Source organism: Meriones unguiculatus, chromosome 5 (genome assembly GCF_030254825.1).
Source record: "Meriones unguiculatus strain TT.TT164.6M chromosome 5, Bangor_MerUng_6.1, whole genome shotgun sequence".
Classification (NCBI taxonomy): domain Eukaryota; kingdom Metazoa; phylum Chordata; class Mammalia; order Rodentia; family Muridae; genus Meriones; species Meriones unguiculatus.
Window position 1 is genome coordinate 39,550,643 of NC_083353.1, and position 23,357 is coordinate 39,573,999.

Consider the following 23,357-nt stretch of genomic DNA (forward strand, 5'->3'; position numbering starts at 1 on the left):
ATCTCCCCACCCCACCCCCAAGGGAGGAGCAGTCCTGCTAGGTCACAGAGGAGGACTTTGCAGCCAGTCCTGAAGACACCTGATAAAACAGGGTCAGATGAAAGGGGAGGAGGTCCTCCCCAGTCAATGGACTTGGAAAGGGGCAGGGAGGAGATGAGGGAGGGAGGGTGGGATTGGGAGGGAATGAGGGGACAGGATACAGGTGGGATACAGAGTTAATAAAATGTAACTAATAATAAAAAATAAAATTATTAAAAAAATAAAATAAAAAGCCAGGGGACTGAGCATGGTGTTGTATGCCTTTAATCTCAGAGGCAGGTGGATCTCAGAGTTTGAGGCTAGCCTGGTCTACATAATGAGTTCCAGGACAATTGGGGCTATGTAGAGAGATCCTGTCTCAAAAAAACCAAGCGAACAACTAAATACTACTACTACTACTAACAATAATAACAACAACAATAAAGCCAGTTGTGCTGGGTCATGCTTGTAAATCCCAGTACTAGAGAAGTAGAATAGGCAGATCCTAGGGTTCACTCATTTTCCCAGTCTAGCCACTTTGGGGAGTTTTGGGATAATGAGAGACCTCAAAATCAAGATGGATGGCTCCTGAGGAATGATATCCAAAGTTGACCTCTGGCCTCTATGCACAGGTGCACACATATGTGCACCTGGATGCTCACCAACCCTTACCTATGCAGAACAGAAGCACCTGCAACAGCCGCTGGCCATGCTGGGGCTGACTGAGCCAGCCTCTGCCTACTACATGTGCTCTACCCATATCGGATTCTCTCTGCAGGGCTGGAAGATGCTCAGTGGTTCCAAAGGAGAGGGCAGGCCTTCCCTAGGGCCTTCTAGAGGGCAGTTTGGGAAAGAATCAAGTTCTATCAGGAGTGATAGTCCTAGTCCTGGGGTGTCCTAGCTCGGGTTGCTATTGCTGTGATGAAACACCATTCTCAGAAGCAAGTTGGGGAGAAAAGGGGTTATTTTGCTCTTCCATATAACAGGCTCATCATTGAAGGGAGTCAGAATAGGAACTCAAACAAGGAAGAAATGGAGAGGCAGGAGCTGATTCAGAGGTCACAGAGGGATGCTTGCTTACCAGCTTGCTCCCCATGGCTTGCTCCTGCTTTCTTACAGCACCCCAAGACTACCAGCCCAGGGATGGCATCATCCACAGTGGGCTGGGCCTTCCCATGTCAATCACCAATTAAGAAAATACCCATTAACCCTATCTTATGGAGGGATGTTATCAATTAAGGCTCCCCTCATATTACTATAGATGTACCAAGTTCACATTGAAACTAGCCAATCCATGGGGCACCATGAGGGAGCTGCGAGGGGACAGAGCTCCAGGACTGAGGCCATCCACACATCATATCTGTCCTTGGCTCCGATCCCTCCTAGATCTCCAGGCCACAGGCAAGCCAGGGTGATCCTCTCTCCTTCACCCTTCAGCTCTGTGAGTCCACACAACACAAGAACTGACTGAAATCCTAATGTGTTCCGGATCCTTAAGGTAAGTCTCTTCAGCAGCCACCCAGCCACGGGGGTTCCTTTGTGATTCTTTTTTTTTTTTTTTCCTTTATTTTTATTTGCATGTGTGGGCAGGGGCCTGGGGGCTTATGTGTCATGGTGACCATGTGGCAATCAGACAACTTTCAGGGATCCCTTCTCTCCTTCCACCATGGGTTCTGAAGAGTGAACTCAGTGGCTCAGGCTTGCATTGCAATCATTTTTCCTTGCTGCACCATCTAAGCCCGTCCTCTTCTGTGATTTCAACACAGCTTCTTTTTCCAGCTTCCTGCCCTCATATAGCCTTCCTCTTTTCCTCTGGGCCTTGGGCCTCCTTTGGGGGCACTTGCACAAGGTTTCCTGGGGTGCTTTACTTGCTCCCACCATTGCTCCCCTCCCACAGTCCTTTAATTCACAAAGCCACACCTGTGTGTTTTAAATCCATGTTTATTGCCCACAGTTCATTAGTCTGACATCAATCACATAAATTGAGAATTTTTCTGAGGTTAAAAAGACAGTCTGAAGTCACTAGGTATGCCGAGGCACACATGTTGGGGCCTCACTCATACCTGCCCAGCCTACCATGGACCTGCTTCCCATTGGCTCTTCTCCCCAGTGCCCCCACCCATACCTTGGCCAGAGGCTTCAGAGAGAAGATAGCCACAAGTAGGAAGTGAGGCAGAGTGTGGAGACATCTTGATTTGGTGGCCATTTTGGCATCTTGGACTTTGGTTCCTATGCACTCAAATAGCTTTCCAGAGATGGAAGGACATCCTTGGAAGGAATGTTTAAAGTAACCGACAGGAGAGTTGGCCGGGAGCATCAGGACTGGGGAGCCTATTGCAGATAGGCCCTGACTGCTGGCACAACCAATGGGAGTTAATCACCCTCTCCTTCACCTCTTTCCTCTCTCCTCAGCAGACAAGGTCATTCGCATTCACAGAAAGCTTCCCTTGTGGATTTCATGAAATCAGAACAGGGTTTAGCAGCGTGGCTCAAGACCCTCAGTCACCATCACACTGAACTGCAAGTACCCTCTGCCACAATATATCCAAAGGAGCTGGTCACTTAGCTCACCCGAGCTTGTATTTAGGAGTGTGGCACCCACATACAAAGCATACTGATGAGGGAGGCTGAGGCCACAGGGACAGCCAGTACAGAGGGAAAGCTGGAAGAGCCCCTGGTCTGCTGGGCCTCTGGAGAAGGCAGGCCTGGGTGAGGGCAGTTTTGGTCCCAAGATAAAATGCATAAGGATAGGCTCCATAACAAGTGGGGACAGGGAGAGCTGGGAATGAACTTTTCAAAAGAGGCTCCAGACAGATCTAGTCCCCAGGCAACGCCTAGAGACCATGGCAGACCCACCCCACTGCAGCTACATCTGCCTTAAGATTCTGGCAGGTAACCTATGGCCTTATCCCTGTTGCCCTGTGTCAGCCTTTTACTGAAACCACACATGTTCACCTTCAGCCTGACCCCTTCTGAGTCACCAGGGGGAGGTTCCAGGGTCTCCAGCCAGGGCTTTCACCCTAGTGTGGGCAGATGAGGGTTGTGTAAAGATCAGTGTATCTTCCTTCTGTGGTCACCCTGCTCAGCCCCACCCAGACCCTGCCTCCCTAGGCAGAGCTATCTCTTCCTCTGTGGCCTACAAATGACAAGCTGGAGTTGGGAGCCAGCAGCAAGAAGACCCAAGTCTGCAGCAGTGAGCTCAGCTCAGGCATCCATCCTACCTCCTCCACGGCCATGAAGGGTTTGGCACAAGTCAAGGCCTTCCAGGATGTGGGGGTCACATACAAAAGGGCAAGGTCCTTTTGTAGGCCAAATGCTGGCCATTTTCAGAGGGGCCTGACCCATTTTCCAGTCCAGAAACCACCTTAGGAGATACACTTGGAATGTGCACATCTTGGTGAGGAAGGCAGAGAGGACCCAAAGGCTTGATGGGAACCCCGTTCAGTACTTCGCTTCAAGGAAGGAAATGGAAGCTCAGAGATGGGGGTGGCTTGTCCATTGCCACAAGGACTGCTAGTGCCAGAGCTGGGCTGGTGGCACATCTCAGGCAGCTGCTAGGGATCTGGCCTTGCACCCTCAGGCAGGAGACTCCCCTGCAGGAGACCCTCGGTGCAGGAAGGAGTGGGATATGATGAACAGCCTCGGTGGCTGAGACTGGACAGCAGTTTTCTCAGCCCACCTTTGGCCCAGTAGGAAACTTCAGCTACTCTTGGAAAAGAACCTTCCCATGGAGCCCAGGAAGGCTCCTCTCCTTGTTCCCAAAAAACAATGTTCCTCCTGGGGCTCCCTGACAAGAGCCGGGGTGCTTTCAGGGACCTGGAATCAATAAGAGCTCCATGAAAGATGTCCCTTGCCCAACTCTCACTCAGCTATGAAATCTTTCAGAGGTCCCCAGTGTTCCTTGATCAAGTGAGCCAATTCCTGAGAACCTTGATTATGGCTAGTTCATCTTGTGGGGTGCAGGGCCTCTGCCCTCCCTTCCCTTCTCTAACCCAGGCCCATCGGGCCTAGCCGTCATCAATCCATCCCAGTTCCCAGGCTCCTCTGGCTCCTGCCACCTGCCCACCTGCTGCTTCTTCTGGTCAGCTGCAACCAAAGCTCAGACTTGCTTCTAATATGAAATTAAAACAAACAAACAAACAAAGCAACCTAGAAAAGGATCCTAACTCTATCCCAAGAGCACTCTACAGCTCTTCAGCTCACGCAGCATTATGCTGAGTGGAGCTTAGACAACCCCATGTAAGGCCCAGAGATGCACTTGGTTCTTTTTGTGTAAGAAATGTGTCAGAATTCCTCTCCCCTATGTTAAAATATGAATGGTTAGTCTCCCTACTGCTGGAGGATGACTGCTTTCCAGGTAGCCCCTCCTTGCAGACACGGCTCATGAGACTCCTTCCCCACCCCAAACACATGGCCTGGATAGTGCTGTGCTCCAGGCCAGCTGATCTTCACTCACAGCCCCTTATTGTACACCACTGTCCGGCTGCTTGTAGCCTGGGCTATCTCAGGCTCCAGCTGTGAGGTTTCAATCTGCAGAGAGAAAAAGAAGAGTGCAGAGGTAGGGAGGGCCAGGAAGAGAGGTGCATTAGATCTTCCCTGGTGCCCACAGTTCTGCCCCAGTGCCCACATGTCCTCTCGAGGGATATGCCTGTTCCCTTTTCTGTCACCCTTCCAGTTCCAGACTAGCCTCTTGTCTAGATTCTGGTTTTCCTTCATTGAAAATGGCCCTTGCTCCCCAAACTGCAGGTTCATTCTAGACCCCATCCTCTAGTCCCCCCAATCCTCTCCCCTGGCAGCACCCCACTCACAGCTCCCCTGGACCAATAATACTGCAGCTTTTGGATACTACATCTCTGTTCTCTCTCTCTTTCTCTCTTGCATGCACACTCCAACTAAGATCTCAGGGACCATGACTTCAGCTCCTTTCCAACCTCAATATTCCTTCCAGCCTTGCTTGGTAGAAGCCTCACTTTAAAGTCCCTACCCACGCATCTACCTTTCAATTTGATCGCCTCATGGAGATCCCCAAAAGCTACCATTCCTGACTTCAACTAGAGCTTTGGGGCAGCTTGCAACAGCTTCCTCTGGGCTCATCGCCTGGTCAAGTCCATCTCCCATCGTCTACAGAGGCAGCTCGCACCCAGCTTCCCATTCCTGAGCTAGGGAGCCTTCTTACTCCAGCAGTACTAGTGGGGATCTGCTCTCAGAATCCCATCATCAAACCCATGTCCTGAAACGCTCTGCCCCTCCCTCTTGCCCCCTCAGGGGCTGTCCCTTTCCTTTGGACAGCAGAGACCCAGTTGGTTCTGCCTTCCTCCAGCCCCTGAACAGCCCACACCCTTCTTCTCTCCCAACCTTTTTCCATGGATTCCTACCCATGAGCGTCTCCACATCCATAAGAACCTTGCATCTGAGGAAACCCCTTTCTATCACATCAGGCTTGCCTATGGCCTTCTATTTCTTCTTCCCAGCGACCATGCTTTTTTAAATTGTCCACTCTGGTCAAATCCACCTGTCCACCTGCCACTGGCTCCAGCTCATAGCAAATCTGGCTTCTGTTCCATTATTCTCTACAGAAACAATCTCTTCAAGGTCACCCTCATTTCACAGTGCCTACTGGACACTCGGGGTATTTGGAGCTTGGTCTGGTTGGGCCCCTCTTGGCTGTCATGTCTGAGGGGTGTCCAGCTGTAGTTCTCCCTGGGGTCTTAGGCCAACAGCTGGCTAGTCAAAATGGACGGATGTTTCATGGGTACATAAACCCAACCATTATGTAATGGAACTAAGTCTGCCATTTCCCCTGCCCCAGCCCAGCTCTATGTTATGGGCAATAACATCTTTAGCCATTGGCTGTCTGACCAAAGATTCTGGATCCCCTTCCCTTCCCTTTCCTTCCTCCTACCTTTCCCTTCCTCCCACAACCCCTTCTCTTCCCCTACCTCCCCTCCCTGCCCCTCTTCCTCATATCCCCTCTCCTCCTCCCCTTCTCTTGAGGATCTATCTACTTCAGCCCACTGCCTTCTGAATCTCAGGTCTTATCACCCCTATCCTCACTAAAAAAATGATTCAGTGGTCTGCATCCAGCCCTTAATTCCCACTGCTACACTTCCCATCATCTTGAAGACACAGGATATATGTACTTCTCTGGGTTCACTATGCAAACTAGGCTGTCCCCTGCTTCACCTCAAGTCTGCCTGGGTTGCCCTATCTGTTAGAGGCATCCTCCCACCTCCATTCCCACACCTATCTTATTTTTCTCTGTCTTCAGTCAGCTTTATAGGCCTAGCTATAGACCATATCTCACGTAGGATGGGTAGGACAACCTTTCTGGCCCAAGACCCCTGCATTTCTTATATCCAAGTGATATCACAGTGCTGGGGAGCTAACTGCTCACTCATCCTCTACCTTTTCTAAGTTAGATTACAACGCCTCCCCAGGGCAGACCTATTGATGATCTTGTTCACTCTGAGTCCTTAAAGCCTAGCACAGTGCTAGCTGCTAGCGTCTCTCTAGTTAAGAGGTAGAAATAAAATGGGTGGCTAGCACCTAGAAAACAGATCCTTCAGGAAACCACAGCAGTTCAGATTTGGCCTTTGGATCCAGGTTGAGCCAAAGGGGATAGCCTGAGTTGGGCCACTGAGGGAGATGCTCTCTTAGTGAAGTGCTCCCCTCCCCCAGCTTGGCATATGCCCCAACAAGATCATAGAACTACCAGGCTTTTGTATACTAGCTCAGCTGAACTTGATCCTAGGTTCATGGTGTATCTGAGACCCTGGAGGCCTTAATAGTGGTCAGAGGGTGCACAGACACGGACTTCAGGGAGCTCAGTCAAGGCAAGGTGTGTAGGTCCAGGCGAGGCTGAGTTTGGTGAGGGTTAGTGCTGGTGGGTATGGAAAGGATCCTAGAGAAGGGGCTCCTGTCTCCTGTCCTCCTCAATCCCCTAACACTCTGGCTACCTGAGATGGCCAAAGAGACAAGAGCTAGGCTCAGGACCCAGGACCCCTTGCCTGGAACTGCCTTCTCCTGCCCCACCCCTCTACCCCGAGTCCCCTCCACCCCACCAGCTCCCCTCATCCTCATGCTGCCACTGACACAATGCACAGTGCCCACGCTTAAAAATCTAAATGCTTTTGAAAATGTTTAACCTAGTTAGACAAATTAGCAAAAATTTGTGCAAAACAATTTAGGTATTTAAAATATTCAATGTTTTTAAAAAACTGGAAAACTGTTCTTAGCTTTCAGCTGCAAAAACCAACAAAATATAACATCCCAGCAATCTTACCATGAGGTGTAACATAACCCTTCGGGAAAGCTGTTAAACAGCTACCGAGGCATCCTGGGAAATAGCACTTCATTTATTCAAATGCACATATGTCAGGCTTTTGCACCATATGTCATTCCAAGCTATTTACAGTAATAATTAAATCTTAATCAACGTTTAACCTCTGTAAAATGTTTGAAGAATCCTAATCACCCTTCAGACTGTACTAATGAAGGAGAAATATATAAACATAAAAGGAAAATGATGCATAGATACCACACTGGAAAGAACAGTAATTGCAAAATTGTATTTCTTTTAAATATAATCAGTAAATGATGTAAAGTAAGCCAAGGAGTATTTTAAGTTAAGACATCTTGGATGTCAGAGGTGTGAGCAGCTAATTTTGTTCTGCTACCCATAACAGATGTAGCATATTTTATTTTAGTGCCATTATTAGCAGCTCCCCATGCAGCTTTCACTGAAGCACTGAGGCCGCATTAAAATCCTAGAGGCTGCTCACCGCCGCGGTGGAGGACTGAGACCCGGGGCCACAGCCTGCAGGGCCCCCTCCCCATGGAGCACAGCACCCCACAAGACAGAGCTCTCTCTGTTATGGCACCCAGGCTCTCCTGGACCCGCACTGAGCTGAGGGCAGCAGGTAGAATAGAAACAAGTGTGGGAAGAAGCAGGCTGTGAAAGCCTCCTGGGGGAGGTGGCCCAGGCACTCATTTAGGGTCTTGGGGACAGAGCCGCCATTCCTGTTCGATTCCATTCAGGGTGTGTTTATGTTCACATTATCCAACTCCACACACTCAGGCTGGGTGAACAGTTATGGCCAGGGCCAGCCCACTGCCCTTGGGAAGCTGAAGTCTAAGGGAGGAGTCAGAAAGTGAAAGCAGATGGATTCCTGAGAGACAAGAAAAGTACCATGGAAACTGGGGAGGGCCTAGGGGTTACGGTGTGTTGATGAAGGAACACGGAAGGGAGACTTCTTACAGGAGGTGGGCCAGGAAGAGAATGGAGGGTTTGGATAAGAAAGGCCAGGCAATAATTGCTGGATTCAGGGGAAGAAACCAGCTGGCCAGTCAGTACATGCTGTTGAAAGGAAGAAGAGCAATGGTGCTCACTGTGGATGAGGGTAGGACAGACAAGACATCTTAGAGTACCTGGAGGTATCAGCCGTCATCTGAGAGAATTAGGCAGCCATGGAAGGACTTTGAGCAGGGGCGGGCACACCCAGGTTTCAGAAAGGTCCTTCTGGCCATGGCAGGGTGGAGGAAGCAAGAATGCAGAGTGAGGGGGCAGGGAAGCCTCCCTGAGGAGTAGCTGTTGGAACCAGAAAGTTCCTAGGTCCTGCCTTCTGATGTTGCCTGTGGGGGCAGGAGGAAGAGTGAGCTGAGGAGTCCTGCTGAAGATGGCATCCACGGAGTTGATGACCAATTGCATGTGGGGGTGAGAGGGAGGTGTCAAGGATGACTCCTAATTCTAGCTCAGGAGCTGGGGTGGCAATGATACCATTCTCAGAGGCAAGGAATTCGGGAGGGGAGTGGGTTGGCCATGCTGAGGCTATGATGCCTGTGGGTCTCTCGGGTGGAACGGCCTGAGAGGCAGATGGGCCCAGGGTTCTGGGCTCTGGGCAGGAAGGAGCCAGATATGTGAGCACAGCCAGCGCCTCCAGAGTGGGGGAGCTTGCCCAGAAGAGCAGATGGAGGGGAACAGGCACATTTTCGAGGGGTGGGAAAGGGAATGAGCCCATGGAGGCAGCTTTAGGCGGCCAGCAAGAGCAGCTGAACCATTATATAGTGTACCCAGACACCTCAAGGCCCTGGGTTCCAAGTGAATGATGTCTCACAGTGGTCACAGTGAGGGGTTTGCTCTTGGCAGCTAGATTGTGGGAAACTTCCTGAATTATGGGAGACTTCCCAGCCCCCAGTCAGTGCTGACCCCGGGGTGCAGCCTCTTACTTCCATTCTGAGGCATGGCAGCAAGCCACAGTCAGAACCCCTCTCATTCTCTGGCCATGGCTAGATGTTGGGCCAATGATCTGCCATCTTCAGGTCTCCTGTGTGAGGAGATCACTGGGCTCTCACTATTGGGAGGGGCCAGGACAAGGACCCCAGTGCTGCCTGTGTCATGAGGCCACCATCTCCCCCTATTACCCATAACCAAATACACCAGTTGGAGGTCAGATTTCCAAGATGAGGACATGATGGCAAGGTCCTCGAGAGAAATCTACCTAGGTCCTGCCTGGCAGGGTCCTTTCAACCTGTGGTTTGCAGTTATGGCTAGACACTGCAGCTTTTCCGGTTGTCCTCACCCCTCCTCCAACCCTAGAGCAAAGGATGAGTGCTGTTCTTTCTTTTGAGGACTCCTCTACTGGTGGTGACCTAGGAAGCAATAATTTGGCTTTATGTGTTGCATTGGAAATAGCACAGTGGCCACTGTAGCTGGCAGATGGGGCTATGGAAGGATGAAAAGATGAAGACTCAGAGAGGCGTAGGCACAGCCAGAAGGGCACCAGCATCAGAGGCCCTGGGGGAGGGGAGGCTGAGAAAGCTGGTCTTGGCTAGTTACAAGGTAACTCCCCCAGACCCTAGCGAGAAAAGATGGTTCGAAACAGCCACAGGAAAACGAGATTCCTCCAGTGTCAGGCTGTTGGCTGTGGCAAGCAGGAAGCTGTATATCTCATTTGGTGGGCTTCTTCAAGCCAGGCTGGCAGAGGTGTCTGGAAGAAGGTGTCAGAGCCTCAGAAAGTGGGAGCTGTAGGGACCACAGAGGATGCTGAAGGTATTGCTAGTGCCAGCAATACCAGAACTGGTGATGTCATGAAAATGTGCTACCGCTCCACCAGGTCCGCTTGACTCAGTTCCATCTCCAGCCTGAAGACCAAGCTCAAACCATGAAGCCCATTTCAGGAGACACCCCCAAACACAAAGCACTACGTCCAATATCTTCCCTAAACACCTCAAGGCGCAGCTAGCTCCAGGACCTTCACTTCCCTACAGCTTTCTTTCATGGCCTGGGAAGGGTTAACCATGAGTTATTTGCCTTTGTAGCTAGACACACTGTGTTGGGGTGGGAGTCAGGAATGCACTGGGGGCACCTCTGCCTCCCAGCCTGGGAGCACACACACCTGCAGCCAGGCCCAGTGGATAGTTTACATATTTGAACCTGGAGCTAAGGTGCAGAGACATAAACAGGAAACTGGATCCCCCAGCAGTGCCCCATTCTCAGGGGCTTTTCCCTGCTACAAAGCACTCCCCGCTCCTGCCTCTTGCTGCTGGGACAGGCTTTTCTACTGCCTTTTCAAAGAGAAGGGCAAAGGGCTGGGACATTCAGCCTGACCCTGTGACACAGCCTAAAGCCACTTCCGTGGCTGCCCAGGGGTCTGGGGCTCTGAGGCCCAGGCAGCATAGCACTTGACATAGGTTCCCAAAGCCTGGCTGGTCCACAGGGCAGCCACATCCTACTTTTGTAACCAGGACTGAGCCAGCCCTAGGTCTTGCTCATATACACATTAAAAGCCAAGACCCATCTTTGAAACTAATCTGAGAGTCTTTGACGGGCCAGAGTAAACTGGGCACTGGAGCAGCTGAGGCCTGAGCCTGGACCCCTGAGCGCCTGGGTTAGGCCTCTAGTACTGATGACAGACTCCTGCCACCTTCTTAATGAAGGTCACAGGCCACTAGTTAGGCATGGTGGCACATGCCTATCATCCCAACACTTGGGAGACAGAGCCAACCTGGGCTACATGGCAAGATTCAATCTTAAAGAAAACCAGATTCCTCAGCCAAGCCACCTCCCATAACCTTGTAAAATACCTCATTGAATATGGTGTAGAGCCTTAGGAAAGTTTCCACTGAGTGAAGAGCAAGCCTGGCCTGCTCAAGGCCCTTTGGGGCTTTCTCTAGGTCCCTTGAATTCTCTGTTCTTGATGTATGAGTCTATCTGCTTCCTCTTGGATGGCTCCCCTGATCTCAGGCCACACTCAGGATTGTGACTCTAAGAGTCACCAGCACTTGTGTTTACCTTCATCACTCCTGGTTGAAGAATAGAGCAGGGAAGGGGCAGATTATAGCTCCCAGATCCATAACACTGACCCCTCAAGATGGCTCAATATTCCATCGCAATCAAACTGAACTAAAGATACCCCCTCCCCCAAATGTGGGGCTCCTCCCCTGGACTTTGTAGACCCAGCAAGAGCTCTAAGCCCATTGACATTTCAGAACTTCACACAGTTCCTGGGTGCCCTCTGGTGGACTGACCTCAGGGTCTTCCTCCCTTTTTTTATCTTCTCAGCCTTGAGGCCTCAGTTTCTTCAACTACATAGTAGGGAAATTTTTCCAGGACTAAGATAACATCTAGAAGTGCATGGGAGAGTCTTTGGAGGGGATAGAAACTCACATGGTGCTATGGAGAAAAGGTGAGGTTGTGGCCATCCTGCCCAACCCTAGTCGGGGCTAGCCCAGAGGCCTGGGCTCTTGATGCAGTCCAGCTATGCTCTAAGCACTTTTCACTTAGTGCTTTTCACTCAGTGGAAGCTTTGCCCTGCTAAGCCTCCACTCCCACCTTGAATTCAGTGAGGTATTCTAGAAGGTTCTGGCTTGGAGACCTGGGAGGGGCAGGTTGGGAAGTGGCTTTTCTGAAGCCTATCACTGAGAATGTGTGCACATTGGTGTGTGTGCACGTGTGTGGGCCTGTGTGCACGAATGGATTAGGATGAGAGTGTGGGGAAGAGGCAATATGACAGGTGGCGTTGGCGTTCCTGGGATCCAAGTGGCTTTGCCATCCCCGTTTGTCCCTCCTGGGGGGTCCTATGGGCAAATTCCAAGAAAGCAGCGGGCGGGGAGGCAGCAGATTTCTGACAGCAAAAATAGCTTGCTTCAGCTTTCAGTGGGGATTGATTAAACCAGCAAATGAGAAAAACCCCAAACAAACATCTCTAAGCAAAGATGGATGTGAGACTGGAGGGGAAGGGGCCATTACCCTAGAGACAATGAAAGGTGCCATGGACTCAGGAGGGACACAGTCCCTTGCTTTTTATTGGTCCTGGAAGAGCAGGATGAACAGGAGCCATCAGGGTCAAGGTGAACCCAAATGAGTCTATACCAGGTGGTAATAAAGAGTTGGGTTCTCAGCTAGGTGTGGTGGCACATGCCTGTATTCACAGAGAGGCAGAGGCAAGTGGATCTCTGTGAGGTCAAGGTCAGCCTGGTCTACAAAGGGAGCCCAGGACAGCCAAAGCTATACAGAGAAACCCTGTCTCAAAAAAACCCAAACCAAAACAAAGAAACTAACAAAAAAGTTGGGTTCTCAGCCTTACATGGAGGAAGGTAGGGTGGGAAATGGGGCCAGAGCCTACATGTTTATGTTTGAGGCAGGATAGACCCTAAATATCAGGAAAAATGTCCCAGGGACAGGGCATTCTAGAAGATTCCCAGCTCTTCCCTCAAATTTGTTCTCAGAGAGAGACAAACTGGGGAGGACATTGGCTGTTGATGCATCACAGCTGCCTAGCTAAGCTGGTCCATCAATGCTACCACTTTCCACAGGGCTCATGAGGGTAGAGACAGTGGTTCTATCACCGGTGGAGGAGCGCACTCTTACCTCTTGCGGGTGCAGATCTTGTTTCTTAACTCTGAAAACAGCAGAGGGACAAGAAGAAGTGAGGCATAGGAACTGAGTAGGGATGGAATGTGGCCCTAGGAATCACTTCAGAGTCCCAAGTTGAGAGATGGTATGCAGATAGTGCTGAGGACCAGAGGAGAGAGAGCGCCAGCCATCCTCCCAGCATGCCTCAGGCTGGGGGGGCGGGGCGCCTCTAGAGCTGAGCAGGGGAATGGTTAGGTTGAGGGGGTTGGGGCTGGATTGTCATGGCTGACAGATGCCTTTTCCAGTTAAGGTGTTCAGCAAAAGCTAAAGTCTGAAGAGGCGGCATCCATCTGCTGAGGTGTCAGGAAAGGCCAAAGGTCAGGGGCCAACAAAAGACAAGACAACACATAGCACAAACAGGCCCAACAGGAAACAATCTTCTGGTTGGTGAACATGACTCCTTGCCCCCAGGAGGCCTCAGCAACAGCCTTCCGGGCACAGCTTATACTTGCTCACACAGGATCTGACCCTCCTCTTTAGCCCTGCCTTGGAGTAGCTGGGAGGACAGGCCCAGGGGACTACAGGAAAGGCATGCGCCACAGCAGGCTTAGGGCCCTGCCCAGCCACCTGTTGGCACCATTCAGCTACCACTCAGAGGGCACACTCACACTGGGGAAGGGCACCTAAGGATCAGCATGGGAGTTTGGGTAGCATAGCTGTCATCCTTCTCCCAATTCAAGCACCTGCCTCTTATTTTCACTTCCAGGTTCCTACAAGACAGAGACGGAAGAAACTTCATTCTATACTTTCTGAGGTCTCAAGAGGGGCCATACAGGGCTCAAGCTGGGAAAAGCCAACCAGAGGGTAGAAGGGAGGCCCAGGGCTGCAGGATGGCCTATACCATCCTCCACTGCATACCTAGAGATAGGGCTAAGCCTCATTTTCCTCCTGTGCCCCTACCCCCCCCCCAGTACCCAGACAAGCCCCGCCTTCTTCTGTGGACACATTTCAACCTCACCAAATCGGCTAATTATTGACAGTTGGTGAAGAGGAGATTTCACTTTTTCCTCCTGTTAAACTGCTCCTAATTAGCTCCCTGTCACCAAGCCGGCGCCCGCCCGCTGCAGGCCCCCGTTCACAGCGCCTCATTAACCTTTCGCTCCTCTCCTGCCGCCTGCCAACAAGATGAGGACAAAACCAGATTGTGGAACAATAGCTCCTGCTTGTACAGCAGCCCCATTCCCTAGCCCCCAAGCTTCCCAGGGAGCAGCGGGGGAGGGGGAGCGTGGATATAGGAAAGTCCCAGAGGACTCAAGGAATTAAGAAAGACAGAGGCAAGGGTGAGCAAGACTTGGCCAATGCACTGCCTCTTGCTCCCTGGGAGACCCGAGGCTCATTAAACTGCAGGGCTGGACACATTCCCAGGTAGAGAACACCGGGTGTCAGAATTAGAAGGGCATTTGTCATTGCCCAGTCCAGACTCCAGTGACAGCCAAGCCCATAGACCCAAAGACTAGACGTTGAATGTCCCCCGAAAGAGTCCGAGGCACCAGTGGACATGCAGATGGGACAAGAGGTGGCCATGTTTGCCTCGTTCAGAGACCTAATCTTCACAGAGGATAGAGCCAGAAAGGCCACTGGAAATCAGGACCTCTTCAAATAGGAGGCCCTCCACAACCTACTCTACCTCAAAGAGCCTTGGGGCAAACCATGGCAGAGCCTGGCTTTACCTCCATCATAACTGTCAGCCTCATGTGATTTTATTTCAGCTTCTCTTGAGACAAAGTCTCGTGTAGTCCACGCTGGGTTCATACTCATTATGTAGCCAAGGATGGTGGTGAATCCCTGATCCTCAGGTGTGTGCTATCACAATTTTTTTTATCAAGGATCCCCCTAGATCCCCCCATATGATCCTGGACAGCCTACAACTTGCTATGTAGATGAGGCTGGCCTTGAATTTGTGGGGATTTCCCTCCTTCTGCCTCCCAAGTGCCGGGATTACAGGTGTGAGCCACCACACCCAGGAACACTGAGTTACTAAATATGTTTTCAACACCAGAATACAGGTTTCTGGAAATGAGGAGCCATTAGAAGACTGTCCCAGTCACAAGAGAAAGTACCCTAGTCTTCATGGGAGACCATGGGACAGGGAACTTATTCTAGGTGTTTATTGGATGCCACTGTCTAGCTAATGCTCCCCGACACCCTCACCTCTCCCCCTCCCCCCGTCAAAGAACAGAACCCACTCTACCTGTCCAGTCAGTGGGTTTGAGGCCCAGCAGGAGGACAGACTAGTTCTCACACCCAAGGTCAGAGATTATTCCAGATTCCATCTGTTGGCCTCCTAGATACCCCCACCCTGTCCAATTCTGCATTAGAAAACTAAGAGGGACCCTCACAGAAGGTCCCTGTAGATGTGAAGGTAGATTCCCTATGAAAGGCAGGAGACCTAGTGGAGGATAATTTTGTTGTGCTGATAAATAAGCCATGGGCAGTCTGGGGCACATACTTGGTTTCTCTTCTTATAGTAAGACATGGGCAGGCTAGGATGTGCAGCAGAATCCTGTCTGGGCAAGCTCCGTCTCTCATGCCCAACATGGACATTAAGCTGCCTCATTTGCAAAAAGGAAATGCTGGGAACTCCCTCCTGGGATTGTAAAACTTCCTTTGCTGTGCCCATCTCTAAGTTCATGTCTCTGAAGAAAAAAACAACCATTTTTGCCTCCTAGACTGATGGGTCCAGAAACATCACCAGTCACTAGGTCTTCTCAGCTCCTTCCGGGCTTCTGTGTATGGCTCACTTTACAGAGCTCCCTCCTCCCCCCACTTCCCTCGTCCTGAATCTACTCCCAGGGTTCCCTCCTGGTCCCTGGTTAATCTTGACCTTTTTTCCCCTACATCTGCTCCTTTTCTCACATCAGTCCCCTCAATGCACCAAAGGTTCTTTGTCTCCAACCAAGTCTCTCCACAGAGCTGTCAACAACCACCTCTGACTGACTATTGGAGACCTAGCATTCGACCTCAGTCAAGGTAGCCATAATTACTATTAGCAAGTTGACTCTTGGTACCATTTCCATAGGCAGAAATGCTCATTTGAAAAGAGCAAAGCTCTCTCCCAGCCATAGAAGGGGAAATAGAAGTTCTCCCTCAAGCTCTGGGATTAGAGAGTCGAACACCTCACATCACAGCAAATAGCCATCCTAGGCACCAGTACCTGAACTTGGTCTCCAAGTCTCTTAGTTAATTAATTAGTACTTCAGCGATTACTTCTGTTGACAGCATTGGTGATTTTTGGCAAGGTTGGGTCAGCTCAAGCAAGTCCAGACTCATATGGCAAATTCCCCTGGCTTCTGGGACACAAGACATGATCCCTGTACTGCAGAAGTAACACCTTGTTAGAATTAATTGGGAGGGTGAACGAAGGAGTGAGCGCCTCCCAAACAATCGGCTGATGGCTTCAGGTGCCATGGGTTGCAGGCAGGCCTCAAAATACCCTATAATAACATCCAGATTGGCCTGAATCCTGCTGGGGAAGACACAGAGGAGCAGGGAGTTCTGAAGAGAATGTTCTTGCCTTCCCTTCTGAAAGACAAAGACCTCATGCAGTTCTTCCCAACCTATAGGAAGTTTGGGTTGTGGTATGAAGAATTTGGCTATACAGCCAAAAGCACTAACATCCACACTTACTTGAGCAGGCAAAGAGGACAGAGGAGTCTGGACCTTGACTAGAGCCTCTTGGAGCAGCTGACTGGAGCCCTGATTGTACTTGGGCATGGCCTCCAGAGTGTCCCCACATATCAACCCTGTCTTCTGTGACTGAAGGCTGATCCCATTCATGGCTGTTCTTAGCCTTGCTCTCCAGCAGAGTTAGAAGGACCACACGTGGGATGAGTCTTTCCAGTTGGGACAGCTTCTGATTTGGTGATCTGGGGATTCGCTGTCCTGGGTCCCTTCCACGGCCAGAGCTTCCAGCATGGTAGCACCCACAGGTATTCAGATACCTCAGAATAACCTCTGCCCTGTCTGCAGGGTGTATAGGTGCCTACAGCCGTGGGCTCTAGTGGGAGTTCCTAGGCTCAGCTCTCCCAGGAGAAAGCTGAGGCCACAGGAAACTGCAGGCTCAGATAGCACACCAGTTACCCAGCCTTGAGTGTCCCAAACTTTGAGGCTTAGTGACAGTGACTGCAGTTCCTACACTGAGCTCCCAGTCTTCACTAAACCCCGCTTGCCCTCCTTCCTCCTTGAATCAGGGCAGGTCCTCAAATCACTCATTCAGAAGTGGCCCTCTAGACACGAGCATAGCTGCTTTAAACAGAAGTCTTGGCCCTTGCTCTGCCCTGTCATTACCTGTACTCCCACCCACAACTGTACCTGCCACTTGCCCACCCTCTCCACCAGCTACCAGGAATATAGGGCTTCCCCCCCAAGGCTGGGCCCTTGGTCTTTGCTCTAATCCCTCTCTCTCCATAGATGTTGCCCTTTCTCTGAAGACCAGGTTCTTTCCTGGTGCTTCCCTTTTGCATATGCACAAGTTTTTCGCCCTCTCATTTTCAAAACACAAAGAAAAGCTCTAGAGGTCTGCGGCAGCTCCCTCCCTGACAAGCCTCATTCTACCACTGGGGACAACATCTGCTTTCAGTCTAAGGACAGAGACACTGTCTAGCCTCAAGGAGTGTGGACATCCCCATCTCAGTGAGCCTGATGGCCTCCATCCTGTCCCTGCAGCCTAGGACGCTGTCCTAGATGACAGATCTGGATCCAGATCCCCAAAGGGTTCCTCCACTTACATGGTCCGTGGGTCCCTCCCACATTCAGGTCTAACTGACTCAACCTTCCCCTCTTCCCAGCTCCATCTTGTGACAACATGACTACATCTGCCTTCTGGTTTCAAAACCAGAAAGCCAGGCACACATCCTGCAGGCTCCCTTCCCTTCCCCACATTCAGTTCTTCACCCAAATCCCAAGGAAGTGGCTGCCCCACTCTCACAATGGCCCCACTTCTCAATGCCCACTGCCAACAGCCTGGTCCAAACCACCATCATGTCTCACTGGATGCCCGCCACAGCTTCCTGATGGTTCCCTCTCCAGAGCTCCAACTTAGTTTCCCGAAGCAGCCATGGAGACCATCCATTCACAACCAAGAGTCCTCTGTGTAGCCCCTTGGATGCCATCTCCCCTCTATTTCAGCCTTTCAGTTTCCAGCACCACCTGCTTTACCTGGCTTGCCTCATCTCCCCCCACTATTGCTCACAAAGCAGATTTCATTCAGGTATCAAATGCCATATACTCTATGACCTCAGAATCTTAGTAACAGTGGATCCCTAGCCTGTGCATCCCCAAGGACCCTGCCCACCAGGTCAACCGCAACCCAGCTTCCAAGCCCCAGACCCCAGAGAAGCACCACTTCCCTTCAGGTTCTGTTTGCTCTGTTGCTTCTTTTCTCCCATCCTAACCTTCCTTGAACTTCATTTGCTAGTTCATAGCATCCTTTTGTTGCTTCTTGACAGCCATCCATTGTTTTTCTTTTCTCTATGTATTATTATTGTTGTTGTTGTTTAAAGAAAGACTACTTCTGAAGCTCGGGCTAGTTTCCAACTGACTTTGTGACTGTGTAGCTAAAACTGGCCTCAAAATTACAGCAGTCCTCCTGCCTCATTTCCTCCACCCCACCCCTGCCATAGCGTAAAATGTTGGGATTACAGACATAAGCCATCACATCAGGCTTCATTTATGGTTCTCCCACAGTGCTTTGCACAGTGCTGGCATTCAGTACTGGGTTAAGTCTTTGCTAATAAGTGATTCCTCCCTGCCCTGCTTTGCCCTGGGTCCCCACTGACCTCTGACATCTGCGGGAAAAGGCTGATGGCCAGTGGCAGGGCCAGGCCGAAGGCTGCCAGGCACACAAGGCTCTGCACAGGCAGAAGTAGCCGTGGGCGTGCCTGCAGGAGAGCTGTCCTGTGGAGAGAAGGAGGACCACATGAGGCACGCAGCCTGGGCTGGCTGGCTCTGAGCTGTCACGCTGGGCCCTGCTGCTTCCACAGCCCAGTGCGTCTCCAGCCAGTAGAAGAGTGGACACTCTTTGGGGCTTTCATGAGTTTCCACTGCTTTCCCCACACCTGGCTATGAAGGACACTGGTGGACCCAGCAAAGGAACCCTCAGCTACTTAAATCATAAACAAGTTCTTACAGTGGAATCCATCAACAATGTCTCTAGTCCTATACATGGTGATGGACAGAGGCGGCTAGAAGCGACTGTCATTCCTGGTTCCCGGAGAACCACACAGTATTTGAGCTGGCATTTCGATGTAGTCAACAGCAGGAAAACCCCAGTATGTGGCATCAAGTAAGGAAACACAATACACTTGTGTACATACACACATGTACATACATGAACACATGTATATGACCACATAGGCAGTCCTGTCCTATGCATGGGATCTGAAGACATCCCACTGACTGCCACGTCCATCCGAGAGCCACGGGGAAGGCAGGCGTGGCCATGAGTAATGCAGTGGGCAGCCACCCTGTGGTAGCTACCACCCTGAGCTGCTCCTAGCTCCTGACTTCAGGACCCTCTGGCAGCTGCACCTCCTAGCAAGATGCAGTTGTCACCCACTCCCTATGGTTTAGGGGGGCAATTCCTGAGCAGGATATGTGAAAAACCTCCTTTCAGTGTTCGCAGTTTGAATGAGTCCCTGGGAAGGGTGGGGACCATCTTAGCTGTCAAGCACCTATTCACCACACTTGCCAGAAACCACCATTTGGCAGGATCTATGGTATTCTACCCATAGAGACTTGGCAATGCCAGCAGGGTGGATGGTCTGATAGAGATACTGAATGGGCACTGAACCCAACCTCAGTGGCCAGAGCAGCCTCACGTGACCAGCAGGTGTGCTGTGTGACAGATGATAACAGGAGCTCTTGTCCCTCCCCCACTGGGACAGGTCTGGCTCCAATCATAGAGGAGAGGCCTTTGCTCCACATAGTCGAGAGCTCATGTCTTCAAACTGCCACACCGGAAAGGTTTAGTCTCTAGCCTGACCGTGTTGGGAGACGGCAGAAACTAAGAGGTAGGAACCAGTGGGTAGTCTTCAGTACACTGAAGTGGGGTTCCCTTCAGGAACACAAGGAGATCCCAGTCCCCCTCCTACCACTTTTTCCACTCTATGAGGTTAGTTCTGCTCCTCATTCATACCATGGTGGCCTGCTGTCCCAGGGTTAAGGCTGGACGACAGGCCGAGTCATCTAAAACTAAGAGCCAAAATAAGCCCTTTCTACGTTATCTCAGATATTTGTTTGAATAAAGGAAAACTGACTCATCCATCCCTCTGGGGTCAGGGTCCCAATGTTGGGGGGAGGTAAAAACCCCTATCGCCCTCACCTTCTGGGGCAAACTCAAGAACACCTGGCCCCTGGCAGGCAGCACAGTTGAGAGTAGCAGTTCTCAGACTTAACAGTGCATACTGGAATGGTCTAGTTAAAAGTAAATTCCCAATGGCTCTGGATTCCCAGGGACCCTCCTGCAGCTGGCATTAGACCCAGGAACTGGCATTCATGAATCTACAGATCACACTTCTGAGAGGCGTCTGCCTTTCCATGTTCTCACTCAGGTGTTAACCAAGACCCAACTGCTTCTCAATTCTAAGCAAATCCAAAGGTCAGCCAGCTCAGCAGCAGGTAAGTGTACATCACCATTGCCAGTATTGCCACTACCTGCATAAAGGACATGCAGTCCTGACAGTGCACTTGTTGTCTTGCCTTTCTTGGCTGGCCCAGACCCCATGCTCTGTGTAAATGCTGAATTAAGGCTAGGTTGAATTAGTGGGGTTGGCATAGGAGGTCTTCCAAGGAAAAAGAGGAGCAAGACAAAGGTGACAAACCCAAGGTTAACTCCCAGGGGACCAGCATCCCATTATCCCTCCATTCCAAGAGCTCATGGCTTCCTCTGGTGTCACACAGGGGTTGGAATGAGGCCAACACCAGCCTGTGAAGCTTGTAGCTCTGATCAGCTGCTCATATCTGGGACTCAAGGCTGTCTTCCTGGTCTGGCAACAGTTCTCCTAGGATGTAGGCTTCCTGGAGACAGAGCCACGAGGGTCACCTCCGTCAGGGAAAGGTGACAGGTCCTCTGGGACTTCTGGAAGTAACACTGGAAAAACTTCCATCCATCCATCCATGAAGATAGTGGTCTCCACTCCTCTCAGGGGAGGCTGGCTGAAGTCCCTCACAGGCAGGTACAACCTTTGGGAAGCCTGAGGGCCCCCAAGAGAGAACACAGCAGGATGGGGGAGGGGAGAAGAGGGAAATGGCAGGCAGGGATTGGAAAGGCAGCTGGAGGAGTTAAAATATGCAGATGGAGAGATGTGCGAATGCCTGGAAAAAGGAAAGACCCGGATCACAGGCAGTGAAGAGCTGGGGGAGCGGACTCGGGGATCTGCCATGAGTAGGGACCGGACCTCCAACCAGCTTCTACCTACCCACGTTCACGGTTCCAGTGTATCCCGGGCTAGGGTTGCAAGACTAGAGCCTTTGTGTCCCTATACGGACACCTGCATCTGGGCTGATGGATTAAATCTGCAGAGCCCCCAGCCCTGGATCTGAACCCAGCTTCCTGGCTGGTAGGGCTGCAGGGAAGGTATGAGGTTTGGGGTTTGTGTATGCCGGCAGGTGCTTCCAGCATAGGTGGAAGCCCCTTATTTCACACTTCAGGACAATGGGGCACACAGAGTTTCTCTCCACCTCTAATCAGAGTTTGGAGGCCCAGGCTCCAGACTTCAGCACTCCTGCTGGCTAGCTTGCCTCTGACTGAGGCCAGAGGCAAGCAAGGCGGGTCCCACCCGGCTGCCACACAACAGCTGGTCCCCCCCATTGCTGTGCATTCCTTCAGCACTTGCTGTGCAGCCCTACTTGGCACTCCATTAATTTGCAAGTCAGCTGCTTTGTAAGTGTGCTTTTGTCTTTTCTCCCTAGCTGTCCAGACTTCCTCGCACAACCTGGCTGGAGAGGGTGGGGGCTGCCCCCTTCCCATTAGCCCTGAAATTTTGCATCAAGGAACTCTGGACAGTAGAGCTGTCTTCCCCACTGGCAAAACAGATGTTGTAGTGTTGGCTAATGCCAAGCTTGAGAAAGCAAGAAGACAAAAGGGCAGTATCCTCATTTTCTATGTGGAAACTGAGGCTGGAAAAGTATACCTCCATACTAGAAGTCTCAGCTGGCACTGCTCCAGCGCCCTGCCTCTCCTGTCATCCAGTCCTGTGGTTTTATAGTGGGTGTGAGATTAATAAGTCTTTGAGTATGCAAACTGAGTCATATCCATCTTAATATTCCTGAGGGAGCTAGGACTGGATTCTTCTCCCTCAAAAATCATCCCAGGAACCCCAGGAAAGGATCAACTCTTTAGTAGGCTGCATGGAGCCCCTACCACTGACTTCTCACTTCCCTACCCTGGAGCTTCCTTGGCTCCTGGGTTGAAGCAGGCCATGAAGCACTCCAGAGACTAGGTTGAGGAGGGCTCAGAGCCCAAATAATCTTCATGCCACCTCCCATAACTCTTAAAACAAAATTTAAGCCTACAAAGCAACAGCATGCCAACCCTCCTTCAACTTTTTGCAAACTCAGTTCCTGTGCAAATGGGGAAGCAGCAAATTCATGCCAATAGGCCTCAGGCTGGCCTTGGCTGAACCAGCTTACTGTTCTGCATGTAGTTCTCAAGTACCTGCATACTGTGTTGAGGATGCTGGGTGCTCAGACAGGGAGGAGGGTTGGAGCTTTAGCTGTGCTCCTACTGTCTGCAATGGATTAGCGTAGTTTATCGAAGCAAGCCACATTCTCTGGGGCCATAAAACCCATAGCCAAGGGCTCCTTTGTGACACCAGCCTGGGCAAATGAGACTCCATTCTCTTTTAGCAGCTTTCCTGAGCCTTAGGGGATGAGTTTGCAACAAATCTGAGGCTTGGCTGACTTCCACTGTCCTTTGATGCCTGGGTATATAAGAAAACTCTTCTGTCCAATCTTCCAGGTGAGGGCTCTGTCCTCCCAAACTTGTGCAAATGACAGGTGACTACTCAGCATTCAGTGGGCACATGCTACATTTTCCCACCCCAGGCTTCAGCACTGTAGACAGCAGTGCCCTCTTTGCCTGGCTCAGGTCCACAAGTCTGTACTTGCAGTCACTGGTGTTTGGGGACAGCCTCAGTTCAGGAAAATTGTCCTCCTCAAATTTATTTTGTTGTTGTTGTTTATTTGTTGTAAGTTTCCATACTTAATTAATTTTCTTTTTTTCTCCCCTTCCCTTCTCTTCCTTCCTTTCTTAATGTGTTTTTAAAGTAGGGTCTCACACTATAGCCCAGGCTGGAATTCACTATATAGCCTAGGCTACCTTCAAACTCATGGCAATCCTCTTGTTTCAATCTTCTGAGTTCTGGGTACTGTCTCAGTTCCAGATGAACAATGTTTAATCTCAATGCTTAGACACAAAGGCTCTGAC

The 23,357-nt window shown here is 50.9% G+C and overlaps 1 protein-coding gene across 5 annotated transcripts in view; it reads right to left on the reverse strand.

Annotated features, from left to right (window-relative positions):
• Nucleotides 1-1,943: 1,943 nt before the first annotated feature.
• Nucleotides 1,944-23,357, reverse strand: part of Sfxn5 (sideroflexin 5) — a 116,962-nt gene continuing 95,548 nt past the window's right edge. For 3 of the 5 annotated variants that reach the window (XM_060383638.1, XM_021634575.2, XM_060383636.1), the window contains 2 exons: nucleotides 18,709-18,826; nucleotides 1,944-4,548 (listed from right to left, as the gene is read on the reverse strand). In XM_060383638.1, the coding sequence (XP_060239621.1) occupies nucleotides 4,471-4,548; nucleotides 18,709-18,826 (196 nt within the window). In that variant the 3' untranslated portion in view covers nucleotides 1,944-4,470. The remainder of the gene's footprint in view (nucleotides 4,549-18,708; nucleotides 18,827-23,357) is intronic. The other 2 variants (XM_060383639.1, XM_060383637.1) reach the window with 1 other exon arrangement.